At 43.1% G+C, this 25,832-nt stretch overlaps 3 protein-coding genes across 12 annotated transcripts in view; 2 read left to right on the forward strand and 1 right to left on the reverse strand.

The window, feature by feature from the left end:
- LHX6 (LIM homeobox 6) overlaps positions 1-6,458 on the forward strand; it is an 18,521-nt gene extending 12,063 nt beyond the window's left edge. For 5 of the 6 annotated variants that reach the window (XM_080562047.1, XM_080562048.1, XM_080562049.1 and 2 more), the window contains one exon: positions 1,357-6,458. In XM_080562047.1, the coding sequence (XP_080418173.1) occupies positions 1,357-1,377 (21 nt within the window). In that variant the 3' untranslated portion in view covers positions 1,378-6,458. The remainder of the gene's footprint in view (positions 1-1,356) is intronic. The other variant, XR_013940940.1, reaches the window with a different exon arrangement.
- On the reverse strand, positions 2,509-19,279 carry MORN5 (MORN repeat containing 5). 5 transcript variants are annotated; one of them, XM_080562062.1, is made up of 6 exons: positions 19,158-19,279; positions 18,935-19,082; positions 18,491-18,602; positions 17,565-17,726; positions 5,671-5,786; positions 2,509-4,422 (listed from the first exon to the last, which is right to left on the reverse strand). In XM_080562062.1, exons 1-6 carry the CDS (start codon positions 19,202-19,204, stop codon positions 4,402-4,404), a joined length of 606 nt encoding a protein of 201 aa, XP_080418188.1. In that variant the 5' UTR covers positions 19,205-19,279; the 3' UTR covers positions 2,509-4,401. The 5 variants fall into 5 exon arrangements, with proteins under 5 accessions (XP_080418188.1, XP_080418184.1, XP_080418185.1 ...); XM_080562058.1 differs by having other exon boundaries at positions 19,199-19,265; XM_080562059.1 differs by having other exon boundaries at positions 17,595-17,726; positions 19,158-19,265.
- Positions 19,216-21,415, forward strand: NDUFA8 (NADH:ubiquinone oxidoreductase subunit A8). The gene is made up of 4 exons (XM_080562057.1): positions 19,216-19,420; positions 19,492-19,655; positions 20,521-20,686; positions 21,166-21,415. Exons 1-4 carry the CDS (start codon positions 19,226-19,228, stop codon positions 21,301-21,303), a joined length of 663 nt encoding a protein of 220 aa, XP_080418183.1. The 5' UTR covers positions 19,216-19,225; the 3' UTR covers positions 21,304-21,415.
- Positions 21,416-25,832: the final 4,417 nt, after the last annotated feature.

Raw genomic sequence — 25,832 nt, forward strand, 5'->3', positions numbered from 1 at the left:
GCACGGCTGCTAGCGACTGCGCGGGCAGGACCCACGCCACGTGCTGACTTCCAGTTCTCCATGAGCTAATAAGAAGAATTCATTTCTCGGGGATTCCAGTATTGCTTAAAAAATAACAACAGGCCATCATCATATCTTAAATAGGAATGTTATTTCACAATGCCTGGCTAAGAAACAATATTGCGTACAGATTATTTTTTCTTTTCAGTACCTAAGTATCTGCCCATTCTAACATAGAGCTCATTTTTGGGGGAAGGCTCCTGAAGTGATGTATACATGCATAGGCTCATAAGATTTTATTTAGGATCCCAATTTAAGTGACTTCATTTTGAGGAAACACTGAGCCTTTGGCAACTCTTACTGTTTTAGATTTCATCTTTACTTTTAGAAGCTCTCAGCATCTCTTTCCAAATCTTTCTCTATTCAGTGCAGCAACCAGAGATTGTTGAGCTCTTCCAATAAATGCAAGCAGGGGCACAGCAAGGTTACTTTTTTGGTCAAAATGCTACCATTTTATCATGATATCTACAAGAAAACTGGAGAGTTTTCAGAAAATATTACTCAGTCCTGACGTTGTCATTCAAAGAAACTCCCCAGCAGCAACTGGCTCCTGTGACTTCAGTGCAATTACTTGTGGATGTTGCAGGGCTGGATTCTCAGGACATGGAGCTGCCCCCCAGAACCAGTTCCTTTTCCAAACAATTCCTGCCGTGCTCAGTTCTGGAAACCTAAAGCAGCATCTTTTTCCTCATAATTTTTTTTTAAAGGCGGTGATATCTGAGATCCTGAAAAAGCAATTGGATAGGCAACACTAAGTCTCCCCCTCCCCGTGAGGCGTGCGCCCACCTCCACTCCTCGTGGTGCCCCGGGGACGAGGGCAGATGCCGTGTTTGGGGGCAGTGAGGTGGGATGGGTAGCCTGTGGTTTGAGGGATGCCTGTGGTGATTAGCAAGTGAGGTGTATGGAGTAAGGACACCTGGTACTGCTCTGCATCTTTCTTGGTAGCTGTCGTATCACAGAGCAAACAAAATACCCACTGGCTGTGCTGCGCTGCGCAGTGCAGCTCTGCAGGCTAACAGGGAGGTGGTGACTCCCTTAGGGGGTGCGCTGCTGTGCTCCCCTTATCTCCTGCTTGTGATGCCTCAGCTGCATGCTGCCTTCCCTGTGGGCTCTGGTCTGTGGGGCTCGGGGGCAAGAGTGGCTCCAGAAAGAGTTTGTCCCACGGGCAAGTCGCTGCCTTCCCTTTCGGCTGGGCACGTGTGCTGCCTGGCTGTTCCCCGAGAGCCCATTTCCGTGGTGAGGGCCGTTTATCTCTGGAAGAAGCTAACGCTTGGTTCACGTTTCTCCTCCCAATAGGTCATCCTCTTTCAGTACTGACTGCGCGAGCTCTTCCTCATCTGCCCACGGCGCTACCAGCACCACTGCCCCTCAGTCGCTGAAACAGCGTCCAGCCCGAGGCAACTGTTCTCAGTCATGCAGGAGAAACTCAGATCCAGCACTCTCAGTTGTTCCCATTGACCAGCATCTAACATCCACTATTATTTCTCCAGCAACACTCTGTGTATGTGTGTGTCGAGTGCAGAGTTACATTTTTCACTTGTTTCTTGTGGACTTGTAGAATGACAGTGAGTCTCTCCAAGGCAATGCCAGACACAGCCAAAATTAGTGACTCTGCTGTGCTTACGAATCCTGCTCCCCAGTCACAGGAATATGAACAGATCAGTTCACGCTGAGTCACAGGGGGTTCGATGATCACCTATGAATATAAAGAAAGGAGGAATTTACGTGGTTTGGCCTGATTCTCTTTTTGCACCAGTGAAGCAGTGTTGGTTCCCGGACGTCCCTCCTTATTTACACTTGCATGTGTGAAATCCGAAATGGGCTCTTTGGCTCAGCAACTCAATATACACACAGGACTCCTGAGCCAAAGCCACAGGTAGCTGTGGCTCCACTAAGTGGAAAACATGATGCCAGCTGGAAATAGGCAGTTTTCCTTCCTCCTCAAAGTGCTTTAGAATCACATGTCCTTTGATCACTCTGTAAGGTAAGTAAACCTTAGCGTTTTCCCCCCTCATTTTGTAGGAGGGGAAATGGAGATGTCCTGAATCGAAAGGAGCGGTGGGGGTTGGTGGCAGGGCCAGGTTTAGCTCTCTGAAGGTTTTGATTGCTGACTTATTCTCAGAGCACTGAATATCTCTCTCCTCTCACAGCCATCTGCCAAATCTTTTATTATTGTTTTTATTATTAGTCTCATTTTTTATTAACAAGCTAGTTTATTTCCGTGGAGTCATGTTGGATCACAAATGGGTGTACCTACACAAAACTTAGACACTCCATACACTGGGACTGGGGAATCCTGAAAGGAAGCTGATTGTAAATGCGTAGAAAAGTTTTGCCCTGGTACGGACCACAGGAGAGGGACCCAGCACCGTGCCCAGTGCTCACTGAGGGCAGCAGGGGAGGAACCCGGGAGCAGTCAGGGAAGTGCAACCGGCGGTAAGGCCGGCAGGAGCGGTCCCCGGCCGAGCGGCAGCAAGGTGACGGCGTATTCCTTTGTCTGGCAGCGTCCGATTACCTCTGCCCTTGCGTTGTTCCCCCTTCCCGGAGCATGACTGTTGCTTCTGCCACGACTGGGATGGAGGCGCAGCCCCAGCCGGCTGCTTGCAGAGGAGCAGGCGATGCGGGGCTCACCCTCAGAGGCAGTCTCACTGCAACAACAAAGGAAGTACTCGGCCCTCTGGCCCCAAATCAGGAAAAAGCCTCTGAAATGATACTTCATTGACAGTAATAACGAAAGTAAACAGCTAGCATTTGCCAGCCCTTCTCAGCTTGCACCAAGCCAAGAGCAGGCCGATAACAAAACCTCTCTCCACGTGAGCGCGCGGGGTCTGTCTTGCTGCTCGGTGTCTGCACGGCATTTCCAAGAATGTGAAAGCCTACCATGAGCCACAGTTAGTGCGTGACGTGACTGAGCGGTGCCTGCGGGACAGACGACAGGAATCCATCAGTTGCATAACTTGTTTTCGGTTCAAGCCGTAGATACATGTGTTTTTCTCTTGGGGAGATCCATCTCCAGCAGCCCGTGGCGGCTGAGCCGGGCGGGTGGCACCGGGCCAGGCCCGCTGGGCGCTGGCGGCCCCGCACGGTCACCGCGGGCTGCTCAGGGACTTGTGTGAGGAGACACGGATATCTGCTGAGGTGGCCACCGAGATCTCTCGATTTGAGGAATAACCGAATACAAGCACACGCTGATACATGTTGGAACAAATACATACATACCTCTGTGTGTGTGTACGTATATAAAGCAGGGAGAGTGATGGTAGTATTCAGACAGTTAGGCCAGTATTCTGTCTAATTGCAGCTAGCAGCTCTACCCCCAACTTAAAACAACATTTGGAAGGAGGGAGGAAATTAGGCCCGCAAAGCATTATCGTCACCTCCTGACATGCCAATAACCGCTTCCAGTGTGTGTGACCCATGACAAGGGACTCCCACCCGTGTGGCCTGGCAGGAACTACCACTCCAAAATGTCTCCGTGGGGCAGGAACAGTCACAAGCTGCTCCCGTTCCTGCCGCTTTTCTCCCTGTCTGTAGCGATGAGCGAAAGGACTGGCAGACCTTTTGTTGGCTGTGAGTGCTGCTTTCTGGCATGGGTGGCTGCGGGGTGTACGTGGCATGCTGTGTCCGCGTGAAATGGCCTTCAGATGCTGGGGGTGGTCGGCGGGGTCACCAGGGCCCCACTTTCTTCTCCATTTGTGCTCGCGCATTGGAATGATTGTTTAGTTGTGGACTTAGTGCTATAAACTAATGGGTAGCTGTCCAATTTAAGGCTGAAGGAGAGACCTCAGGCTGTAACTTGACCTGACATCCCCCAGTACTTGAGATTTCCACAACTGTTTTGTTGAGGGAGAAAACGGTCTGTTGCATTTATCTTCTGTCTCAGCGGTGCAGCGAAAGGGAGGCTATTAACTATGTATCTGCTAAATATCAGCTTAGTCACTGACCAAGAGAACCACTTGTGAAATGTACTGTATGTCAAAGTCTTTGTAGCTGATACCACGGACGGGACCACGTGCAAAGCGCAGGGTAACGCGGAGGTCTCTCCCCAGCCGCGCTGTGCTCACAGCGGCCTGCACCGCACAGACCCTGCCCGAGGGCAGCTCCCCCCGTAAGTAGCCAGGAGCAGCTTTGCTAATTCAGAAATCAGGCTCTGTTCATATTAAGCCCAAATTGTTCGCAAAAACTGGAAGCAATTCAGCTTGTGCAGTTTTAGAGCTAATTACGTGTATGGAAAATACTCAACTCTACCAAGAATGTAAGAAATTCTCTAATTTATTCAATACGTTGTTTCACAATATATTTCACACTGACTATTGCCACTGAACCAAACCTTATCTCAGGTCATTTGCATTCATCTCCTGTCTGTAGATTAAAAAAAAAAAGAAAGAAAGAAAGAAAAAAAGTAAAACTCATTCTCATTTTCTTCGTTTATTCAGTAATTGCCAAATAAGTCCTGGTGCAGCAATGCAGACTCCATGTATTAAACTTTTTCCAGTTGCTATTTACAAAAACTTTTGCAGACAAAATCCAGTGAAGATAGGCAGTGAAAGGCTTTTCACTCGAATTTAATAAGGTAACTAAATATGGCGAGGGTCTGAAAGTGGAATGGTTTACAATTTTATTGCCTTTTTTTTTTTTTCTTTTGGCTCACGCTGGTTAACCCCAATGCCCTAGCTAAAGGTGCTTACACAACTTACTAGTTGGGATGGGGGAGTGGGAATCAATCCTGCACTACTATCAGTGATATATCTGTAGGATGCCAACTATAGACACATCGGTTTTATTTCATCAGCCAATCATTTTGTTGTAGCATGTTGCAATTATGCATGTCTTGGCTACAATGGTTAAAAAATTCTCTAAATGAGTGGACAGTCAAGACTAATATTTATTTTAAAAATTAAAACTAAATTGTAAGCACTTTTTTGTAAAACCAATGTCTGTTTTGTTACATACTTTTAATGTTGTGCTTTGTAAATGTCTTATTTGTGTAATAAATAAAGTTAATGCAAGTAGAAGTGCTGGCACTTACATCCAGAAAATGATGTAATTCCATTTTATTTTATTTTTAAATACTTTCTGGCTTACTAATCAAGCAGCAACCCACCCAGTTTTCCTCTTTTATTATTTTGTTAAACTCTGGCTTCAGGAGAGTTCAACAAACGTTCGTAGTAAATGGATATAATTTCCTAGTTAGCAAACCAGTCATTAAAGAATACCTCTGGTGTACATTATTACAATGATCAATCAATATCAAAGTACTGAGCAAAAAGAGAGGAAAGGAATTCACCAGGACAGCTAACTAAAATCTGGGAAAATAATGTTGATTAAGATGGATTTGAATGACTTCAACACTGAATCTGAGGCACTCTTTTTAACAAATTGTTTTCAAGCTTAATAACGTGTATATATACTACACTACACACCTCTCAGGAATATTACTGTGAGTACAGTCTGCTCTTTTTCCATGGCTTTTTCTCAGCAGGACTGATTAAATGATTATTTCCATTTTTGTTTATGCTGACAAAGATGACGAAAAGATTATATTCCTGCGGAGGGAAGGGGTGATATAAATCTGCGAGGACAAATTAGACTTATTGTGAATCAGATTACCTGCTTTGGATTATTATTGTCTAGCAAAACCCATTTTCTTGGTTTAGGTTTATGCCCAGTTTTTTCATCCTCAGCTTTCCGGCAGGTCCGAATGATCCACTCATGCTCATCATCATCTAAAAGGGAGAGAAAGAGAAGGCCAAATATCACCATTTCACACCTGCTTTTTGCATTACCAGGGTTCAGCACAAACATTTTTTCCTTTGAGGAAAAAAATATCCGTTCTTAGCCATTGGCATCTCTCAGAACACATTTTTGTTTCTTGAAAAGATTTTGTGCTGTTGTGTTGGAATGTGTCAAGGCAGGAGACACCGGATACATGGCAATGATTCTGAGTACTCAGCTATTTGATAGGATTAACTTGGGCAGAACTGAAATTTATGCTTTTTTTGGACTTTTTATGACCATTTGCAGGAAATATGTTGAAAGTATCAGAAGTGAACTTACACGTTTTTGAATACTATGTCTGCATTGCTTGTCAGGTTATGAAAAGCGAAGGTAATGAAAAATCTACAGTCAAAGCCTAAGTTCTTCTCTTTCAGTTTTTCTTTCGGTGATGTTTTTGAAATGTACGTTATGATCGGTATAAATAAGCTGATATAGTACTGATGGACGTGTTATAGATCATCTTCTGTGTCCCTTGTTAGTATTCATGTCTGTCATATTCTCAGAGAATAATAGCATGAAAAGAAAAAAAAAAAAAAAACAAAGACAATGTAGGAAAAAACAACTGTCCAGCAAAGTTTGAATAGAAATTTTGTGTATGATTACAAAAAAAATAACATGGCAAATATAAGTTGTGGCTTCTTTATTCCAGGGACTTAAACAGTCTTGTCTTCAAAAACTGTTCTGCAGACTTTTCTTTTTTCACTTGCTTAGGGGAAAAGTGATCTGTCTAGTAGACCAGGAAAAAACAAACTTCAAAAAGCCTTGGGTAAAATCAAGGTATTGCTTAAAACAATACCTGTATTTATTTTTGTATAAATGAAATATATTAGAGCTGCTTCTTGTGTTTACCACTCTCTTAAGAAATTCACATTATCTGCTTGTGACATGTGCTTCTCACTTGCTTCCTCCTAAATTGTAAGGTTTTGTAGCAGCCTTTATTACCTGAAAGCCCAGATGGTTACAAGAAAGATGGAGCAGAGGGAGCTGTAATCGTGGTGCTGTGAACACCACTTGGCATAGCTCATGATCCCACCTTGCACAGCTGAGAGCCCTGCTCAGTTAGGTCAAAACAGATCAAGGAGGAAGAATGCTGCTTGTAAGGAGTCAAATTTTCCTGGAAACCTTTTGACTGGGGAGTTGTACCTTTCAGTTAAAGTGACATGGTAGCATTTTAAATGTAAAGGTAGGAAGGTCCTGGGAATGCAACTGTGCTCATCTCAGAAGTGAATGGTCACAGAAGGGTATGTGACAAACTAGTTTTGATGTACAAGAGTAAGCATGTGGCTAAGTCTTATTTACTCCAGTGGGTTTTGAATCAAGTCAGCTTTGTCTCTCTTTTTTTGTTGTCGTTCCTTTTTTCTTTTTCTTTTTTTTTCTTAATGCTGCCCTTCCCTATTTCTCCTTTCTGTTCAAGTGAGCTGAGTGCAGGTCTTCCCTTCTCATAAGGTGCTGCTCACGAGGAGCTCTATTGGCATCCTGGTAAAAGCATGCTAGGGTGAGGTCTGTGCCAAAGCATTCATCCCTTGTCTAAATGGCAGCACTTGTCTGACACCCTTGACAAACGGTAGTCAGAAAGGTCTGTGAATCTCAGGAGGTTTTTGGACCACTAGGAGCCACTTCCCCAGTCTGGTCTTTGCCTGCAGCCACTGGTCTCTAGTCAACGTGGCTGCTTGTGCCGGCTGACCATGCCCCAGTGACCGTGCATGGGGTAGGGAACACCCTTGGACTGCAGTTGTTCCAACAGCCCAGGCTGTAGGCTTGCCTTAGTGACTGTAAAAGAGTTACCATTTTGACAGAGTACCTAAGTACTGGTCTTTCTCTGTGTCACTGATGTGATACCTCTTTCACCCTCTGTGTTATTTACTTTGAATCAATGGCTCTGTAACAATACACCCCATTTATGGCACATTTCTTTTTCAGGCATAAACTAGGAGAAAATAAATGCTGGAAAATAAGCTAAAAAGAAAATGAAAAAGATAAGCAGAGAATCTTGCTTAAAGACCACACAATCCTTACGCAGGCAGAGATTCCATTGAGGGCTGCAGCAGGAATGCAAATGTGGTCCTTAAGCTTTCTTAAAAACAACATCAAAGCCATAATCAATGTGCTGGCTTTTGTTCTATGCACTAGGTGTTCCGGCTCTGTAATGATGTGATCACGTGAGCCTAGGCTATGACAGACGTTGTCCAGTCCGGGTATCTCTGCGGTTTTAGCTGGGATCTCCCTGACTAAGAAAAATAGTTTAATCTGAGCTTGTAATAATTGCAAGGAAATGAAACTTTGCCTATTTCCATCACAGTGAAGGAATAAACAAACTCTACACATGCTACACGTCAGCACTATCTAGCTCGTATTTGGGTAATGATATAATTGTCTCACCAAGTACTAATCAGTTCACCTTCCTAGTGAGAAATGTGTTGTAGTCACATCAGCGTCAGGGCTATAGGCACTAAGAAAGGCAGATGCTACACTTGGCTTTGTATCACGGATTTCCACCACATCCTTGCTTTGCCTAGGTTGTTTCCTTCTGCACTCTATACTCTCATGATCTCCTAGGAAAGCACACAAGGCAGATTGTGGTAGGGCTTTTAGCCTCCACAAACCAGTCTCAAAACATCTCGGTTCATGCAGCAATCTGAGCCCAGGCAAATTAAATTCATGTTCATAAACACTGCTTAACTCGCATATAGTTTAATCAGCTGCAAAAACTGAATGAGCTATATGAATTTCAACTTTATATGTGAAAATGAATAATAGATGTAATGACTTAATATTGAAAAAAATAATCTAAAGCAAATCCCAGAGCTGCCATCCAACCCAAGCCCACTGCACAACTGCTCCTTGGTCTAGGTAAGGGGAAATGAAAGCTTTGATCCAGCATAGCTAGAAGAACCACAAAACCAGACATCAGAATGGCTCCGGGGCTAGCTATGTGAGAAGAGGCAGAGAAATATTAGAATGTAAAGAGTTAAGCTATGGTAAAACATACTTTTGCTACACTAAAGAAGACTGGTTGATAATTACTGTAGTTTTAGGGCTATTTGAATCAGTGCAGCTGCAACCTCTTCAGTAGTAACCCCTGAAACAAGACAAACTGGGTTTATTGTACTGAACAAGTCTTAAAGCTCCTCCCTGATTGTTAGTAATTGGCAGCAATGGACTTAACAGCCTCTTGACTACCCTTTTTACACTCTACCTGACTGTGCAGCTAACAATTTAAATCACAGATGCCGATCCTTCTTTGTGGCAGCTGCTTGTTAACTACACGTTCCTCTTTTTCTGTCACTGGCTGCTTCCATAACCCTGCAACACCAGGGTTAGATTGGAGAATCACATTTCATCAATATTTAAAATGGAATTAAACCTTGAAGTTTGATTAATGCTACCAGATAGTGAGTTGTAATTACTATTTTGCAAATTGCGATTGTTTGAATATGTTAATATGATTGTCTAAGCACATCTTCACCTTCAGAAGTAATTTTCCCTTTAAAAAAGATTTGAAAAAAATACAAACTCTTTAATCAGTGGTAAATTATCACCCTGTGCACAATTAGGTAGTATGGGGTTCTTCACGTTGTGCGCTGAATTTTGTGTCAGCATTTTTATCTTTACAAGTTTATCCATTTTTTTAAGATTTTCCTCAGTAGAATATACAGTCATGGAACAGACTTTGCTGAAACAGGACTAATCTTTACGTTTGAAGGTAAAGAAAACAGGTTTGGCTAAAAATTTTATTGCAGTCTAGTGTCTCCCTGTTCAGTTAGTAAACAGTAACAAGTTATTTACTCAAAAGTTAGTGAAATATAATGATCATTATCATGACATACAACTGAAATCTTCAAAGAGAGAGATATTGAGTTAGATCTTAACGGATGAGCTGCTAGAATATATGTAAGTATTGATTGATTCTTGTGAATTATTTCCTTATGCCTCAACCAAAAAAAAAAATCAGTTTTCTACAACCCACAAAATATATTTTGAATATTGTGAGCCACATCCTCAGCCAGCCCAAACTGAGACAGCTCCTCTTTAATTTATATGATTAATTCAAGCTGTTTTCATTAAGCAGGCCCAAAGCATATGGGGCCAACCCTGCTAGCCACCTGCACAACCCATCCCCAGAACACCATCTTTCCCCAGTGGATGATTGCCTTGGGGTGGAAATCCTAGTGATCTGCTGTTAGATGCTGCCTATGTGGTCAGCAGGTCAGCTGGGACAGAGAATTTTTAGGCAACTTAGACCCAATTAAGCCTGTTGGTCCTACTGTGTTTCCGTAAGTAGCCACTTTTGTATTAGTTCTTCTTAACTACTACTTTGCAAGTTTCTTCTTTGTTCTGAGCGGCTTTAGGGGAAGCTGCAAATAGCAGCAAAATTCAAGCAGTGTCTGTCAGAAACGCTGTTAGGTGTGTTCCAAGGTGAGCTCAAACTGCATCCCCCTCAAAACAGTGGATTTAAGCTCAGTGTTTCTGCAAAATGAAACCACTTGCTTAATTTCCAATGTTCAGCTAATAGTGGCAGAAGAGACTTCCCCAACTACACACTCCATTTTCTCTCTCAAGGGGGATTAGAAACAGCTGAAAATTCAGGGTGGGCTTGCTTCAGGGTGCTTCCAAAGGATGGCTTGAAAATACACTGTAATTTAGGTGCATTTAGTCTTTCTATATTAAATGCATATTGCAAAGTTTAGAATGGTTTTCTCCTAGCTATCGCATTTCTGTATTGCTTCTGGAAACCTCAGCTGTGAGAGATTTCTTGGGACTCTTCGTGCTTAGGTGTCTGCCGTGATGCAGAGTGCAGACTGCCAGCAAAGAGCACTGTTGTCTGCAGGCTTCAGGATTTGCCCTCTACCTAGTGCTTTCTCAGGAAGCCACCCAGAGGTGCACAGGAGGATGCACTGCATTGAAACTAGAACGCTTAGGGGCTCACCCAGGGAAAAAGCTATACTGTTCACCTGAAGAGCCTTCCACACGCTCTGGTCTGACTGCGTTAGGCCTTCATACTGCACTTTGCAGCTGCATGTGGTTCTGGTGTCTTAAAGGCTTTATCTACAGCGGAGGCTCGATGTGCTACCCCTGCTGCACTCCAAAATTCAGATCCTTGGCTCCTTCCTCTGCCCAATGGTGAGCTGGGACCAGGCGTGAGTGTGCATCGTCCCTTTGTTCTCTCTTGCTGCTATTCAAAGCCGTGTGAGCCAGGAGGGAAGTAGCTGTGCCCTGATACATCCCTCCATCGGGACAATCGGAGGCTCACAACTCCAGCACACCCCTGTAGCTGTGCAGGCACGGCCGTGTGTCAGAGCAGCTTTCCATGAACACGGTTTGTCAGAGCGGGTGTTTACAGTAGACAATCCTTGAACTAGAGCTGAGTTTCCTCTCTGTTTGTAGAGGGCCAGGCACACACAGAACATTGTAAACAACAATATCAGTTAATTCTTTCACATGCCTGACTCCTCCCATCACCCGCAGTGCAGTTTATCATGTTCTTCCACTGCACAATTACAATCATATGTGATAGCATCTCAGCCATGGATTCTGCCTGCCTGGCACACCCCTTTCATTTCCACTGCCCCTCTGGGTCCCTAGCACCACTTTCCTTACTGTGCCTGACCTCACCAACATCAAGGCTGGCAAGAAAATGGAAAACATGTTTTCAATTAACCTTTGCTTCCACCCACAAATTCTCACCCTTCCATTTACATTTAATTACTGTAATTCCAAAATGGCCCAAAAATGAACTTTCCATGTCTTGTAAAACTTGTTTGCGCATGAACTGTATAGCTGACTATAAGTGCCTATAAGAATTGTGTATAACCTGTCTAATGGATTCACAATGGGATGGCTAGCACACAAACAAAGTTGTTTTTCTTGGCATACCACTATTCGGAGCTGAAAGTTTCACAGTTTTCAAAACGATAAGTATTTTAAGACCAGGAAACCACAAGGAACAACATATTTGCAAAAGCTATAGCTACTGAAATGCCTGTAATGACTTGTATCATGATGCATATATTAATATTACTGTTGCTGGTTATAGTGTTAAATATAAATCATGTTGTTTAATAATCTATTTTACTGAATGGAGGATATTTTTTATTAAAACACATAAACCAAATTTAATATAAAAATATTTTCTTGGTTACACAAACGAGGGGTCTCCAACTATGCCTGTCACCTGAATAGACTTCGATACTGAGAAGGACATAAGTATGCATTTTGCAATGGCATTCAAAATGTGCCTGATCTTAATGCATTTCTATATAAAAAAAAAAAGGAAAAGAGCAGACAAAGGGTAGGAGAATCAGTCCAACATTAGAAAAGGTGTTTAGGGTAGAATAATAAAAGATACTTCTCTTAGGAGTTGGGATCTTCTCTTTAAGCGGACTCGATTTCCTTCTGCCATCTTCTCTTCAACATTCATTCTCTTGTCATGCCCATTCAGCTGTCTCCAGCACGATATGTGCTAATGTTCTGCCTCTCTGCCTCCTAACATTTGAGTCCTCAACTAATTTATTTGTTGAGCACTGTGGATTATTTAGGTCCAAAGCTCTCATATCGGGCCAAAAGCTACCTATCTAAAAAAAAATAGCAGGAAATAGGCAAGAGACACTTGGAGATCCAGATGAAAGTGTTACGATAAAATTTCTAACCTTCCTCTTAGTGTAATATTTTTCAAGGCTTCTGACTATCACAGAAGTAATGAGTCTGGAAAGCAAGTACCAGAAAAGTGCGGTTTTATAGGAATGTGGGCAGAAAAGCTATCCTAGGACTAACTGCAAGGGAAAAAAAGTATATGGGAGATGGAGGAGACAAGACCAAAAGGTGAATTTGTATGGATTTGCGTAGAACCTTGAGGGTAAAAAAACAAGCTGAGTGCAGTGGCAGAGAGACAAAATACTTCTTGCAAAGGTATTTTGGAGGAATTTGTATAAAACAGGCCAGAAAGGTGGGTCAGCAGTAGTCAGAGGAGAACAAGAGAAGGACAAGAGCTTCAGCTGTTGGAAGAAAAGCAAAGGGCTTCTGACTTTCACATGTTTGACTGGTGTAAATGGAGAGTAGTATTGGCTCTCTATTTTATAAAACCCTTTTTTCAGAAATAAGTTTGCTAGCCAAAGTAAAGAGAAAAAGATCAATGGAGTGCAATAAATGGCATTTATCATAAAAATACATGAAATTTACAATTCAGTTAACTTGTCAAATGTTAAAAAATCAGCAAACAATAGACACAATTTGTTTTGTTCAGAGCCCAGAGGTAGAGACCAAATTCTCTAAATTAATTTCTGCAAAAGCTGTTTTTTTTTTTTTTTTTTCAAACAGGTCTGGATCCTATTCGTTGTAGAATATACTGATTACCAACTATTTTTAAGAGCTTTACACAAACATTATTTCTTTTGTTGTGTGAAATGCAGAATCAGCCATCTGGCAAATGCCCCAGAGCTAAAATCTTTTACATGACATATAATTCAAAATGATTAAATATACAACAGAAAATAGCTATAGCATTGCACTTAAAATAGCATGAACTTTTACTGCCGATCAAAACTGATTTCTTTAGCTTAACAAGTATCCAAAGAACAATTATTTGAAGAGCTTTTAAGAGTTTCAATATGTAGGAACTAAACCTCATCTAAATTCAGTATCTTAAGTCAAATAAAAAAGAAACAAATGTACAAAAGATTAAATGGTCCTGTGTTATAAGTAGACATTTAAATCTATGGGAAGCTAAATTCATTCGAACAAAAATACTATATTCCCTGTGTATGTGTATTGCTGAGGCTTTCCTCTCCACTGCTAAGGGCATCTGCCAAAACAACTCTTACATTCTTAGGCAATGACTAGGGACTAGCCTGGAATCAGACTGTTCATCCACTCCCTCCATCATCAGAATGGGCAATTTCAAAGAAGAACAGGGAATAAAGCTCAGTGCATGATCCCTTAGTGCAGTCAATCTTTTTTTTTCCCTTCCTTTCTTTTTTTTTTTTTTTTTTTTTTATCCCCTGCACCACAGTCAACTTTAACTTAAACTTGCTGTCTTCTCTCCAGAAATACTCCAGGCCTGAAAAATTGCCAGGTCCTCATCCCACACCCAATTCTCCAGTAGTTTATGAGAAAGAGCACGCAAACATCTGCATGTATTTGGGGTACATGAGGGTAGGTACAGAAATATTACCCTGCGTAATTATTGAGTGGTTATGGCTCTGTTTCTGCACTACATTTTTCAGACAAGTCAAAGTCTACTTTTCTCAGAAAGCACTTGGTGCAAGTCACTTCTGAGCTTTAAGACAAAAAAAAAATAAGTCTAAATGTAGATTTATCTCATGGATTTACATACTTGGATAAACCTGAAATGGATTAATAGATCTCTGCTGACTTTCAAAAAAATTGCTTCTAAATTCTTTCAGACCAAGCATGAGAACCTTCATCCCAAGGTAACAATGTGAGGAAACTCTAAGGCCATGATTACTAAGACTTAGAATTAAAATGTGTTCTCAAACTTGCCTGTGGAGTTGGGTCAGCCTCAAAACCAAGGAACCTCGGTTGTCCTAAAACCAGTCGTCTTAAAACTAGAATAAAATTATATTCTTGAGTCTTGACCTTTTCAGGTTATAATGATTCCTGAAGCAGCATGACTTTCCCTGCTGCTTTTTATAAGACTTTCAGGCCTGTAGAAATCCTAAACTGATTGCTGGCTGGTTTGGGACTGCAGCAACACCAAAACCACTCTTCCTAATAGGTACTTGCCTTGGTTTTCTGGGCCTAATCCTGCTCTTAGTTACATGTATATTAATTCAGATACCTTACTGAGTTTAAAGTGTAAAGTCTGACTCTGGGTCTTCCTGTTCTCGATCTTATACGAAGAGATGCACATATTTCAGGTAACATTGACTGCAGTATAGAAAGCCACCCTATGCACCATATTCATACTAATTAAGCCTAAAAGTGGAACATGAAAATAAAAGCACAAATATTATCATGCTTTTGCTCTTTGTAGTATGATTTATACTATTTAACCCAGCATCAGGGTAGGTGCAGCAGAAACATCAATTTTTATCAGACGTATCTTTGCTTTTCATCAGAAGAAATGTGACTCAGGCAATCTCCTATCGTCCTTTCCTCAGTAGAACAAGATTTCTATTTCTGACAGTATTTTCTCTTTGAAAATTATGGGACTGTCCAATATTTGTGGGTCCTAAAATCTGAATCATTTCTCTTCTTGTACCTCCCTGCTTTGAATTAAACATAACGTCACATATTTCCTACTTTTCACTGAAAAAACGGGAAATCTTCCCATCTTTCTATTGACCGAACTCGGTTACAAAGATGCCAGGAGTCCAATTTTTTTGAGGGGGGATACTCTGAGTGAAACAGGAGGCTTGTCCCAGAGCCTATTCAAAATAAACAACGTATCTTCTTACAAATGAGTATTCCTATTCTTATTTATGTGTCCAATTTTGTGTACTTCACGATACAAGAAAAAAAAAAAAGAAAAGATTGAAGAACACATGAGGAATCAAGAGAAATTTGAGCATCCCCAAGGAAACGGAGGTTTAGGGATGGAGTAATAACTGCAGGATTGCAATGAGAATTTGGAAAACTTTGCTAGATAAAAAGTATAACAAAACTGTTGCTGTCATTTCGGTCCCTGGACCTGATTATATTTTCATGATGGGCCTTTGCACTGCTTTAACAGTAAGAGCTTTAAGTAAATGAGGATCAGACCTCCATGCTAGTGAAATGCAAAGCTTGCCAAATTTAACAGGAGTCTCTACGGTACTCTACAAACACTCATCCTGACAAAGAAGCGGTGGAAGCAAACTCAGTAATTTCAAATGGAGTCTATTTGTTTCTCTTCTGGAATGATACCTGGATGCTGCCAATTTGGCAGGAAAGCCAGTGCCAAGGCAGTATGCTTCCTTGCCCTGTTTCCCCAACAGCCAAGAAACAATCAGCAATTGCTTCATAATAGGGCCAGGGTGAAAGGTGAGAACTGGAGTATTCTTAAAGCCTGCTTCCAGACCTGAGGAAGATAGTGTCATTTTGGTAAACCTGTCAAGCTGTTGTAAGAACTTCCTGAATGCTTCCTACCATCTGCTTTTGATGCTTTCAAGATTTGGCTGGAAGCCTGGAGGTTTTCCTGCTCCTTCCTGCCCAACCTATAATGGAGTAATTCTGGATCTGTTCCCTGTCATTCCAGCCTCTTCCTCAGTTTCTTCTGCTTACAGCTGGGGTTTTTAATTTTTTTTTTTTTTAAACTGCAGTGGCCTTGTGCCCTGAATCATCTCTCCTGGGGCAGTAAGAGTTCCTCTGATGTTGAACAAGTGCCGGGTTTTTCAATTGTGTTCATGTTCTTAAGAGGAAGGGTCTGGCCTACATGACACATTCCTTCTTCACGCTCACATCAACAAGTTTAACTGTGTGTACACGGTTCTCAATGGAATGGTCACACAAAGCACACCTCCAACAACTGTGTCAGGCTGCATGCTGTGCTGGTCTGGTTGGTGAATATTGATTGATATGATTTGTAGAGTTTGAGATAAATGTCATCAAGGACAATGAGTTCAAAGAACAGATTAAAAAACAATAAATTGAATTCCAAGGCGTTCCCTCCTGTACTAATCTGTGTAGGTTCCTGTGTTTTTGGAAAGCATGTTGCTTATCTTCCTCATCAGTAGGCCCACTGCATTCCAGTATTTTGGATCAATGCCATTTGTAATAATCTAGATCAGTTTTTATTCAACGTTTATAAAACAGGCCATGTATCATAGGGTATATTTTATAGCAGATGGTATCTCCAATTCATTTTAGCCCCCCCCTTCACTTCCCTCCTCCAATATCACAGTGCATGCTTATAAAAGCTCTTGAAAGTAGAGCTGAGCATATTTTTTTTTCAACAAATAGTAAATTTGCTGAAAAATAGTTTCCAAGCAACCAAACGGTTAAACTGTGGCACACTGAAACTGAAATGTTCTGTCTTCTAGAAATACCACGTCTTCCAATTTGGACGTTTGGGGAAGAAAAAAAAAGTGGGTGGTTACTTTGAAAAGCATTTTCATCTAAAAATAATAATAATAATAATCTGCACTTAAAAAAAGTGATAGGTTAAATAATCAGAACACAAAGCATTTGCTTCAGGTCATATTACATTTTTGAATTATCCCTGTGTCAACCATTTAGGGATCTTCTGTGTGTATTTAATTTGAAAAGTTTCTCTTTTGGCTTGATGAGAACTAATTTTCCTCAAGGTTTGTTAATTTGGGGACTGATCCACAAGACCTAATATTTGCCAGATTCTACTCAAAACACAGCTCTAGAAGGTGCCAAGAAAGTTTCCTATTCAGCAAGGTATTTAAACATAGCCCGAAGACCCATTTAAATAAAGTGGACTGTTCTAACATTTAAAGATAAGTGCATGCTTAAGCTCTTTGCTGATCGCAACAGAGTTTATTAGTTTTCAGGGTCAATGATGTACATCTTAGTACAGTTCCTTTGCTTGAGATTGTAATGGAAGGGATTGAAGATTTTCCTGAGATTAAGATACTCAATGGTAATAACCTTTATGTATTACTTCATTGTAATTTTGCAAAATATGATTTGTACAACTCTGGGGATACATAAATAGCTGATAAAATTAAAACCTAAGAAATATTTTAGCTCAGAACCCAATCATGGACTTTTAAAAAACTTCAGCTTTAATCATACATCGTAGAAGATATGACAAATATACTTACTGAAATTTACCTTGCAGAAGTTAATCATACCTGCGTTTCTCAGAAACCTCAGTTTGTAGTCAATGACAATTCTGGTTTCAGGGTTATAGAATCCATCACCACAGTCGTAACATCCTGCTGGGATTTTTCTAGGAGGATCTAGATTTGTAAGCTGAGAAATGCCTGAATTAAAAACAACAACAACAAAGGATTTGCTTTGTTTTGCTTTTTTTCTGTACTCATGCTTTTGTCTAGACAAATAACAAATGTTACATCGCCATGGCATTTGCTATAAAAACAATATAATTGGTTTACAATAAATTTTATAAAACATTTTTTCAATTTTGCAGATGTAGAAAATGAAAGTGGCGGAATTATGCACAAAACTTATGGGGTAAAAATACATCACTTTGATTTCCTCAAAGTCCTGTGACTCAGACCACTCAGCCAACATTACAAATATGAGTCCAAACTACAGAACGGGGCCAGGAGAGTCTTGCTGGCCTCACAGAACTACTACATGTCATCCCTAAAATATTCTATTTATAAAGAGTATGTTATGTATTATGTTACATGTTTCACTCACTTGTTACTTGCAAATCTTTTCACGTTTTAACTACGGGAAAATATGTTTCTAAAGTCTTTTGCAGAAATACAGACTAGACATACACGTTCATCGTGGTTTCTGCTAAAAAGCTATGCGAGGTAGGTGCGTTCAAACTTTATTTGGTGTTTGGTGCTTGGGTGTTAACTGCTTCTGTTCAATGTGTCTATATTGAAGGCATGTGGTTAATGTAGGGGAAAGTGGAATCCATTCATCGGGGTTTGGCGAGGCGCTGGTAAGGCCAAAAGTGACCGCACGCTCTGGCTGCACATCGCTCAGTGGTCCTGGAGCAGAGCCGTGAGCTTGGCTCCTTCCTCGGGACCACAGATACGGTTACCGGTACCTGCGGGCTTGAGGCTGGAGCAGATTTCTGTGTAAAACCTCCTGTCGTAGCCGTCGCAGTAATGCCATTTCTCGTCCTCGTACTCGAGCCCATCTGCGAAAGTGTATTTCCCCTGCGAACACAAGCGGGGAGTCATGGCTGGGGGGGGGGGGGCAGAACAAACTGGGGGGGGGACAGAACAAACGGGGAGGACATAGGAGGAGCTAGGGGGGACAGGACAAACGGGGGGGGGGACACGAGAGGAGCCGGGGGGGGCAGAACAAACTGGGGGCGGACAGAGCAAACTGGGGGGGACACGGGAGGAGCCGGGGGGGGGCAGAACAACCGGGAGACACACGGGATGAACCGGGGGTGGGGCACCGGACGAGCCGGGGGACAGGGAACCAGCGCCAGCGCTCCGCACCCGCCCATCAGCCCCGGGGATCCCGTCCCCACCACCGGTACCTCGGCGGGCACCCCGCGGTTCCAGACCGCCTGGTATCTGCCGCCGCCGGGGAAGAGCAGCACGCCCTCGCCGTGAAACAGCCCGTCCTTCAGCTCGCCCCGGTACTCGGTGCCGGTGGGCAGCGTGTAAGAGCCCCGGCCCTCCATCCTGCCGGGGCGCACGGGGCTGTCAGTGAGGGCAGTCCCCCCCCTCAGCACCCCGTCCCCGCCCCGCCGCCCCCACCTGCCGCGCACGGTGCCCCCGCAGCACCGCCCGCCCGTCACCTCCATGGCGGCGCCTCCGCTGTCGCCATGGCGACGCCGCCGCCGCCGGGGCGGCCCCGAGCCCCGCCCCCCGCGCACGCGCCCTGCCCCGCTCCCCTCCCTCCCGCCCCGCCGCCGCGCATGCGCGGTGCCGGGCGGGCGCTGAGGGGAGCTCAAGGAGACGGCGCCGCCATGGCGGGCGGCCCGGGGCTGCCCTCGCTGGACGAGCTCGAGGTGCCCGAGGTGAGTGAGCGGCCCCGCGGGGCGGCCCCCGGCCCCCGCCCGGCCCCCATTGCCGCTCTGTCCCGCTGCAGGTGAGAGTCAGCTCGGCCGTGCTGAAGGCCGCGGCCCACCACTACGGCTCGCAGTGCGACCGGCCCAACAAGGAGTTCATGCTGTGCCGCTGGGAGGAGAAGGACCCGCGGCGCTGCCTGCGCGAGGGCCGCCAGGTCAACCAGTGCGCCCTCGAGTTCTTCAGGTGAGCCGCCCTGCCGCCGCCTGCGGGGGTCTCGCTCCCGCAGCCCTGCTCCTGGAGGTATGACCGGTGCCCTTGAGGAGGGGCGCAGTCGCCGAAGAAAAGGTTGTGCTCTTATTTTATTACTTGCGTGGGTAAACCTCGGCTTGTCCTTTCACTCAGAGCTCCGTGGGCTCAGCTGCAGGGTGAGCGGCTCCAGGGGCTTGTCAGGTTAGCAGAGGAAGGCCCTCGGGGGTTATAGGCTTGCTGCTTCTGCACCTTGCAGCTGTGTTATGGGATGTTGGAAACGAGCATAAATTTTACTTTGTCCTCGGTTTTGTATGTATGCTGTTATAGAAACTTAGGTAGGTTTGAAATCGATGTCTTGTGACAAAAACATAGGTCATGGTATGTGTTGGTATCTTACCTTGCTGGTAAAGGGCTGTGTTAATTAGCTCAAAGTTTGTCCTCCTCCAGTGCAGCAGCCAGTCAGTAATGAAAAACCTCTGTCCTAAGTGTGTCTTCTCAAGTTCAAGATTTCCAATTAATTTGGAAGTATTAGAGCACTGTGTAACATGCACTATGTTACCTAGCAAAGCAAACACCCAATACAGGGGAGCCACGTACATCTGTGTAGGAAGAATACCTTCTACGTACTGGTGAAGTTGTCGCTATCCCGACTTGTAGCTACAGTGCTACAAACTGCAGGGACGTTGGTACTAAGTTCTGTTTAATGGTGCTTTAAAGACTGACTTCTGAAGATTCTAAGTGTTCCTGAGAACAACAACTACAAAAACATTTTAGCACAAGTTGAGGCTTGAATGAGCAATAGAGAAAACATGAAAACTACAATGGTTGCTAAACGTTTTCTTTCTGTGTTGTCTTGCAGGAAGATTAAGACGCACTGTGCAGAGCCATTTACTGAATACTGGACATGCATTGACTATACCAACTTGCAAGAGCTTCGTAGATGCCGAAAGCAGCAGGCAGTATTTGATAACTGTGTGCTAGAGAAGTTGGGTTGGGTGAGACCTGAGCTGGGAGACCTCTCTAAGGTAACTTCCTATCTTTTGGATTGGATAGCCAGGTTCTTCTTTCCTTATGTGCGTTTTTCCAGACCGGGTCTCAAACTTCCCACACCTAGAAGGTGATGTATGATCTCAACACTGGAAAACTGTGGATTTTACTAAATGCAGGACTCTTGTAGCATTCTCTAGAGTTGGGAGTGCATGCATTGCTTTCCTGGAAGACCTGCACTTTTCTCGCACAACTCCAGTTACTCTTTTTGCTTTTCCTAATGCAGAGACTTTTCCTTCAGGAGTGAGGCTCACATGTTTGTAGAACTACAACGTAGCTATGAATAAAGTACCCCTCCTCTCTGTTTATTTAAAGTACTCTGCAGATAGGAGCTCTCATCAGATCAGTGATGTATCCCTAGTGTGGTTTGGTGGTACTTATATTAAATTCTGACTTAATCTAGCTTTTCTGTTAAATGCCGTGAGAAGTTGTATCATTCCTTTCTTTTTCTTTCCAGGTCACAAAAGTGAAGACGGACCGACCTATCCCTGAGAATGTCTATCATTCTAGGCCTAGACCAGAGCCAAATCCACCCATTGAAGGAGAGCTGAAGCCTTCTCCATATGGCAGTAGGCTCTTTTTCTGGTCCTGGTAAAGTGGGCAGACTGTCCTGTAATTAAAATGCAAAGATACATTGCTCTCGAATGTAAATTGTTCAGTACACGTTGGGTATAACTTTAAATGTAATGATTAAAAAAAAAAAGTTACATGGCTTAGTAGATTTCTTTAAACGTATCTTTTAGCGACTATGATGTGAGTATCTCCCTGTTTTGTGCTATGGTCTCTGCAGTCCTATAGCCTTTGGGACCATCTTAACACAGTGATGTCAGTTGCCCGACGGTGGCTGCCAGGCTTGTCTGAGAGGCTTATGAATATAGCCTGAGTCTTTGGCCACTGTTTTAAACAATCGAAATGGTGTGAGGCTTTATTTGCTTATTGAGATCCCTGTCGCTTGCATCAAGCAAGCTTTAAGCACAAATGAGTCATCCATGTCTTCCCTTACAATCTTGCAACCAGTAATGGTGCATTTTTTCCAAGAGACTACTTCTGTATAGATTTTTACCTAAAACCTGTCTTGGAGCAAGACCTTAGTCTGGGTGGTTTTGGGTAGATATGAGGTCAGTACTGTTTTTGACATACAGATCCTTATTCTAATGACCAGCTACTTCTCCCGCAGACAGGTTAGCTGCTTCCATTGGTTTTTAATGGGGAACATAAGCTACTTCCCCAGAAAAATCACAGTAAGCTTTCAACTCCTTTAAGATGATCTTTTAAAGGATTGCATTGTTCTGTTGAGCAGTGTGAGAAGGTCGCTCATCTGCTGACTGAAGGGCCTTACATGAGCGGCTTGGGGCAGATCCTTCCTGTAGTCTCACCGTGATTCTTCCTGGTGGAGGAGTAAGGCAGCTTCCTCCAGCTGGTTTGTCTGCAATATCCAGAAGTTGCATGTTTCGTGGATCTAGTCTTTCCTCTGCTTTTCCCCTCCAATAGCAAGAACCTTATCACAAAGTTCAGAAAAAACAAATGAACTTGTTTTCACAAAGCCATGTGCAGTTCAGCTTGCTCTAGACCAGATGTAGTCTGAACCATAGCAGGCTCAAATAGTATTTTGCTCCTCGAGTAGACTAGCAGTGAAATTAGGATCTGAAGATTTACCATCCCCTTGTTTGGGGTAGGATTAAGTTGTAGTGGGTCTGTAGCTGCAGCATATGTTTCTGATCCATGGAGCTAGAGGGAAAATTGTATAACCTTTATCTAAAAATAGCTCATGTACTGTGTGGCTGATGGGTTCTTGCTACTTCTGTTTGGGCATGTTGACTGAAACTCAGAAAGCAGGTGCTATGGCATACATGTTTGCATTTTAATGTACATATCATGCTCTCTTAGCACCTCCTTGTCTAAACCTTCGCAGTTTTTCCTTCCAGATGACTGCCAGCATTTCAGAGCAGCCATGTATTTCTGAAGAAAGATAACCTCTTCTCTAGAGATCGAAATCACAGCAAGCTTGAGGTCTAATTACATTCAGCTGAGTGAGTGAAAATGAAGTTTGGCCAAGTAGAGGAAACATTTTTTGGGGATGTTAACATGTATCACATCTGATCTCTGCGCTGACCCATTCTAACACTTAGGCAACCCTGCAAAAAAACTTTAGATACTCCGTTTTGTTAATAACTTACTGTTGTCAGCATAATGTATGAAATACTGCAGTGCTGAACATCTGCTTTTGAATAAACAGGCATAGGCATTCCCATAGTCAGTCCCTAATCATAATTAAAAAGTATTTTCCATTAAATTCATTCTGAACAGAATGACATTCATAAATGCGGGGGGATGACATTTTTTAAACAGCCTCTTACAAAACCCAACCTTAAGTTGGCTAGTACTGTAAGGAGAAAAAAAAAAGGTGACTTATGCTGCAGTCTCAAAGGTTTAAGATTGTTCATCTTTCATGACAGCTGAATCTACTACCTCTTGGATTGGAGGTTGTTGATCCTATAATGATGCATTGATTATGTTTAAAAGTCAGAATTAACTGCTTGCTTAGATTCCCACGTGAGTTTCGTGCAGGGGTGGGAAGGTGAATGAACAAAAGAGAACAGCAGAGGAGGACAATGAAGTGATCATAAAGTCAAGTAGAATTCAGCTGCACTATGAGCACTTCTTTCATTAACTTCTTTGAGATAATTACTTCTTGTCTCTATCTCTTGGCTGAATCTGCAAAAAAGTCTTGCCAAAGTTCTGTTTCTTGGTGCTTTGGACAGTGCCTATATGTAGCTATTTCTGTTCAAAATAGTTGTGTGGCTTTACTCAAACATAGATCCCCCTTTGGAGCTGTAATGTTTTTTTGGAAACTTTAGAACAAGTGAATGTCAAGATTGAGTAAAGACCATAAAACTATTTTTGAGGAATGTATCTTGACATTTTTTTGGCAGATGGAGAGCAGACTCGCACAGATTCAACACAGATATTTTGCTGGCAATGTGAGAAGTGTTATTTGTTATGTTGTCGTCTCTAAGCTCTGCCAGAGCTTCTAATCACATGTGAAATTAACAAAATTTCAAGCCAATGTCATGGTAGCTTGCCCCGCACCATAGGCTGGATTAGGCAGAACCTGCTCCCTGTCAGATTATGGATGGGAAGAGAAAAATCGTACTGCAATTTCTAATCTTAGTAAGGGAGGAGTGTGCATTTCTAGCCCAGCAGTTACTGCGTGGCACTAGCATGACAGCATTGTTCCACAGAGAGTGGCCCCCTCCATGACACCTGGCAGTTTGATAAGCTCCGATCTCAAGTGGTTCTGTTTAACTCGCAAGGCAAAAGGACTGGAGAAGATGTACCGTTAGCCAGAAAGACCAGAAACCCAACAGCAATGCCCGCTCTGCTTATAGCCACCAAATTGTTCATCTGAGAAAGCGGTGGAAAGGAATTGATTTTATTTAGCTCTCCGAACAGTTTCATAAATCTGTTGCATGCCATTGTCACTCCTGTAAAAAAAAAAAAAAGTCAGTTTAGGTGGAACTAGCCTCCTGAGCATATGTAAACGGAGATTTGCTAGGACAAAGCCATTCATGTATTCTTCCCCTGCCTTCAATTTCAATATGGTTCTAGCATGGAGCTACGATAAACGAGATGGATTTTTTTTTGCCCATTCATAAGTAATGAAAAACCTTCAAGAACCTTTACCTTCAGAGCAAGGATACTTCTGTGAATCCAGAGAGAAAGATTTGGAGTTTGAGATGACTTTGTAAAACCCTTTTGAAAGCTTGCTCTGTACTTTGTACTAAAAGCATTTTGAAACTAGAATCCATCTGGATATTAATAAGAGATTTAAGACTCCCTCTTGTGGCTGCTTTAAGCTGGTCTTGGGCATTTGTGATGAAGATTTTGCCATCGTGCAAGTCCTAAGGCTAATTCAGTATTGCTAATAGAAAATTGATTACGGATTAAAGATTTCTCTCTGCTACAAGCCTCAATTGAACATTGTCTCAACTTTGTTTTTTCTACATATGGAAGAAACTCTTGAGTGAAATGAGAAGAGGAAGAAAAATTGGTTGAAAAGTTCTGATCACCTCAATTACATTTGATGTGAGTTCAGGAAGTTAAGACAGCTAAAGTAGATGGAGGTTGTTGGGAAATCCCAGTGCAATTTCCATTTGCTTCTCTGAATGCAGAGAAGAGGCGTTGGTGGCACTGCAGAGGGCAGGATGGTGCTCAGTTCTGAACCTGCTGGGCCAGCGTTAGCAGTGGGTGACAGGCAAACACAGGAAGCAGGTTAATTGCAATATTTAACTTCATGTAAAAACCCATTATTTCTCTTTATTCTATGAGGAATGGACGTGACCTTACCAAATGGTCTTAATAATGTAACCTTGCCCTCCTGTTAATAATTTTATGGCTGTGCTTTTGCATGAGCCCTTCTGGGTGGGGTCTCGATGTAACTGTTCTGAGACACCTCCTGCGTGGCTGAGAGCGGTTCGAATAGTGCCTTGGCAAGAAGAGCTGAGAAAATACAGCCCAGCAAACTGGAAGCAAAAAGTCTGCAGGGTTATTTTGGCTATTAAGGCAGTAAATCAGCCCAGCAACCAGATGCTGTGCAGGGGGTGGTTCCTGAGTACCCGAGGCACGTCAGCATCACTTTGCTTGGCAGTGCAGGGGTTATTCCCTTTTTTTTTTTTTTTTTTTCTACAAAGGCAAGTTTTTCCACTCCCTTACATACATTGCAAAAGCGTTGGCAAGGCTAATGTGTGCAATGGTGCAGGTTCCTCCTGTGTGTGATATCTGGGGTTGACAGCAGCGGTGCCGCGTTGCCTCTGTGCTCTGAGTCTGCTCAGCTGGTCGCGTGCCGCTCCAGGCTATCGCGGGGCTAGGGCACAAGCAGAAGCTGGTGGGAGTGAAGAGCTTTGCTGTATCTGACTGCATCCAGGAATAAGAGGGCTCGGGGAAAAGAAATAAGAGCATTTGATAAGGTAAAAGCTCCTCTTGCCTGCATCCCAAGCATCTCGTTGCTGCTGCCCTCACTGCCTGGGAAATAGCTTAGATCACGTTTGTCTGCGTTTGCCTACTGCAGATGCCCAGACAAAAGGATTCCAACCTGCGTGTTCTTGTGCTCTTGGCTGGGCTGGC

This window comes from Anser brachyrhynchus (assembly GCF_964034855.1).
Source record: "Anser brachyrhynchus genome assembly, chromosome: 19".
NCBI lineage: Eukaryota > Metazoa > Chordata > Aves > Anseriformes > Anatidae > Anser > Anser brachyrhynchus.

What these genes read in the sequence shown, in the direction of transcription:
- MORN5 (XM_080562062.1), bottom strand. Translation starts at nt 19,204, where the DNA reads ATGGAGGTGACGGGCGGGCGGTGCTGCGGGGGCACCGTGCGCGGCAG. An exon ending in ACCGCGGGGTGCCCGCCGAG is followed by an intron (nt 18,603 to 18,934) that starts GTACCGGTGGTG and finishes TTGTGTTCGCAG; the next exon opens with GGGAAATACACTTTCGCAGA. An exon ending in CTTCTGCAAGGTAAATTTCA is followed by an intron (nt 5,787 to 17,564) that starts GTAAGTATATTT and finishes TCTCCCTTTTAG; the next exon opens with ATGATGATGAGCATGAGTGG.
- NDUFA8 (XM_080562057.1), top strand. Translation starts at nt 19,226, where the DNA reads ATGGCGACGCCGCCGCCGCCGGGGCGGCCCCGAGCCCCGCCCCCCGCG. An exon ending in ACGAGCTCGAGGTGCCCGAG is followed by an intron (nt 19,421 to 19,491) that starts GTGAGTGAGCGG and finishes GTCCCGCTGCAG; the next exon opens with GTGAGAGTCAGCTCGGCCGT. An exon ending in TGCGCCCTCGAGTTCTTCAG is followed by an intron (nt 19,656 to 20,520) that starts GTGAGCCGCCCT and finishes GTTGTCTTGCAG; the next exon opens with GAAGATTAAGACGCACTGTG.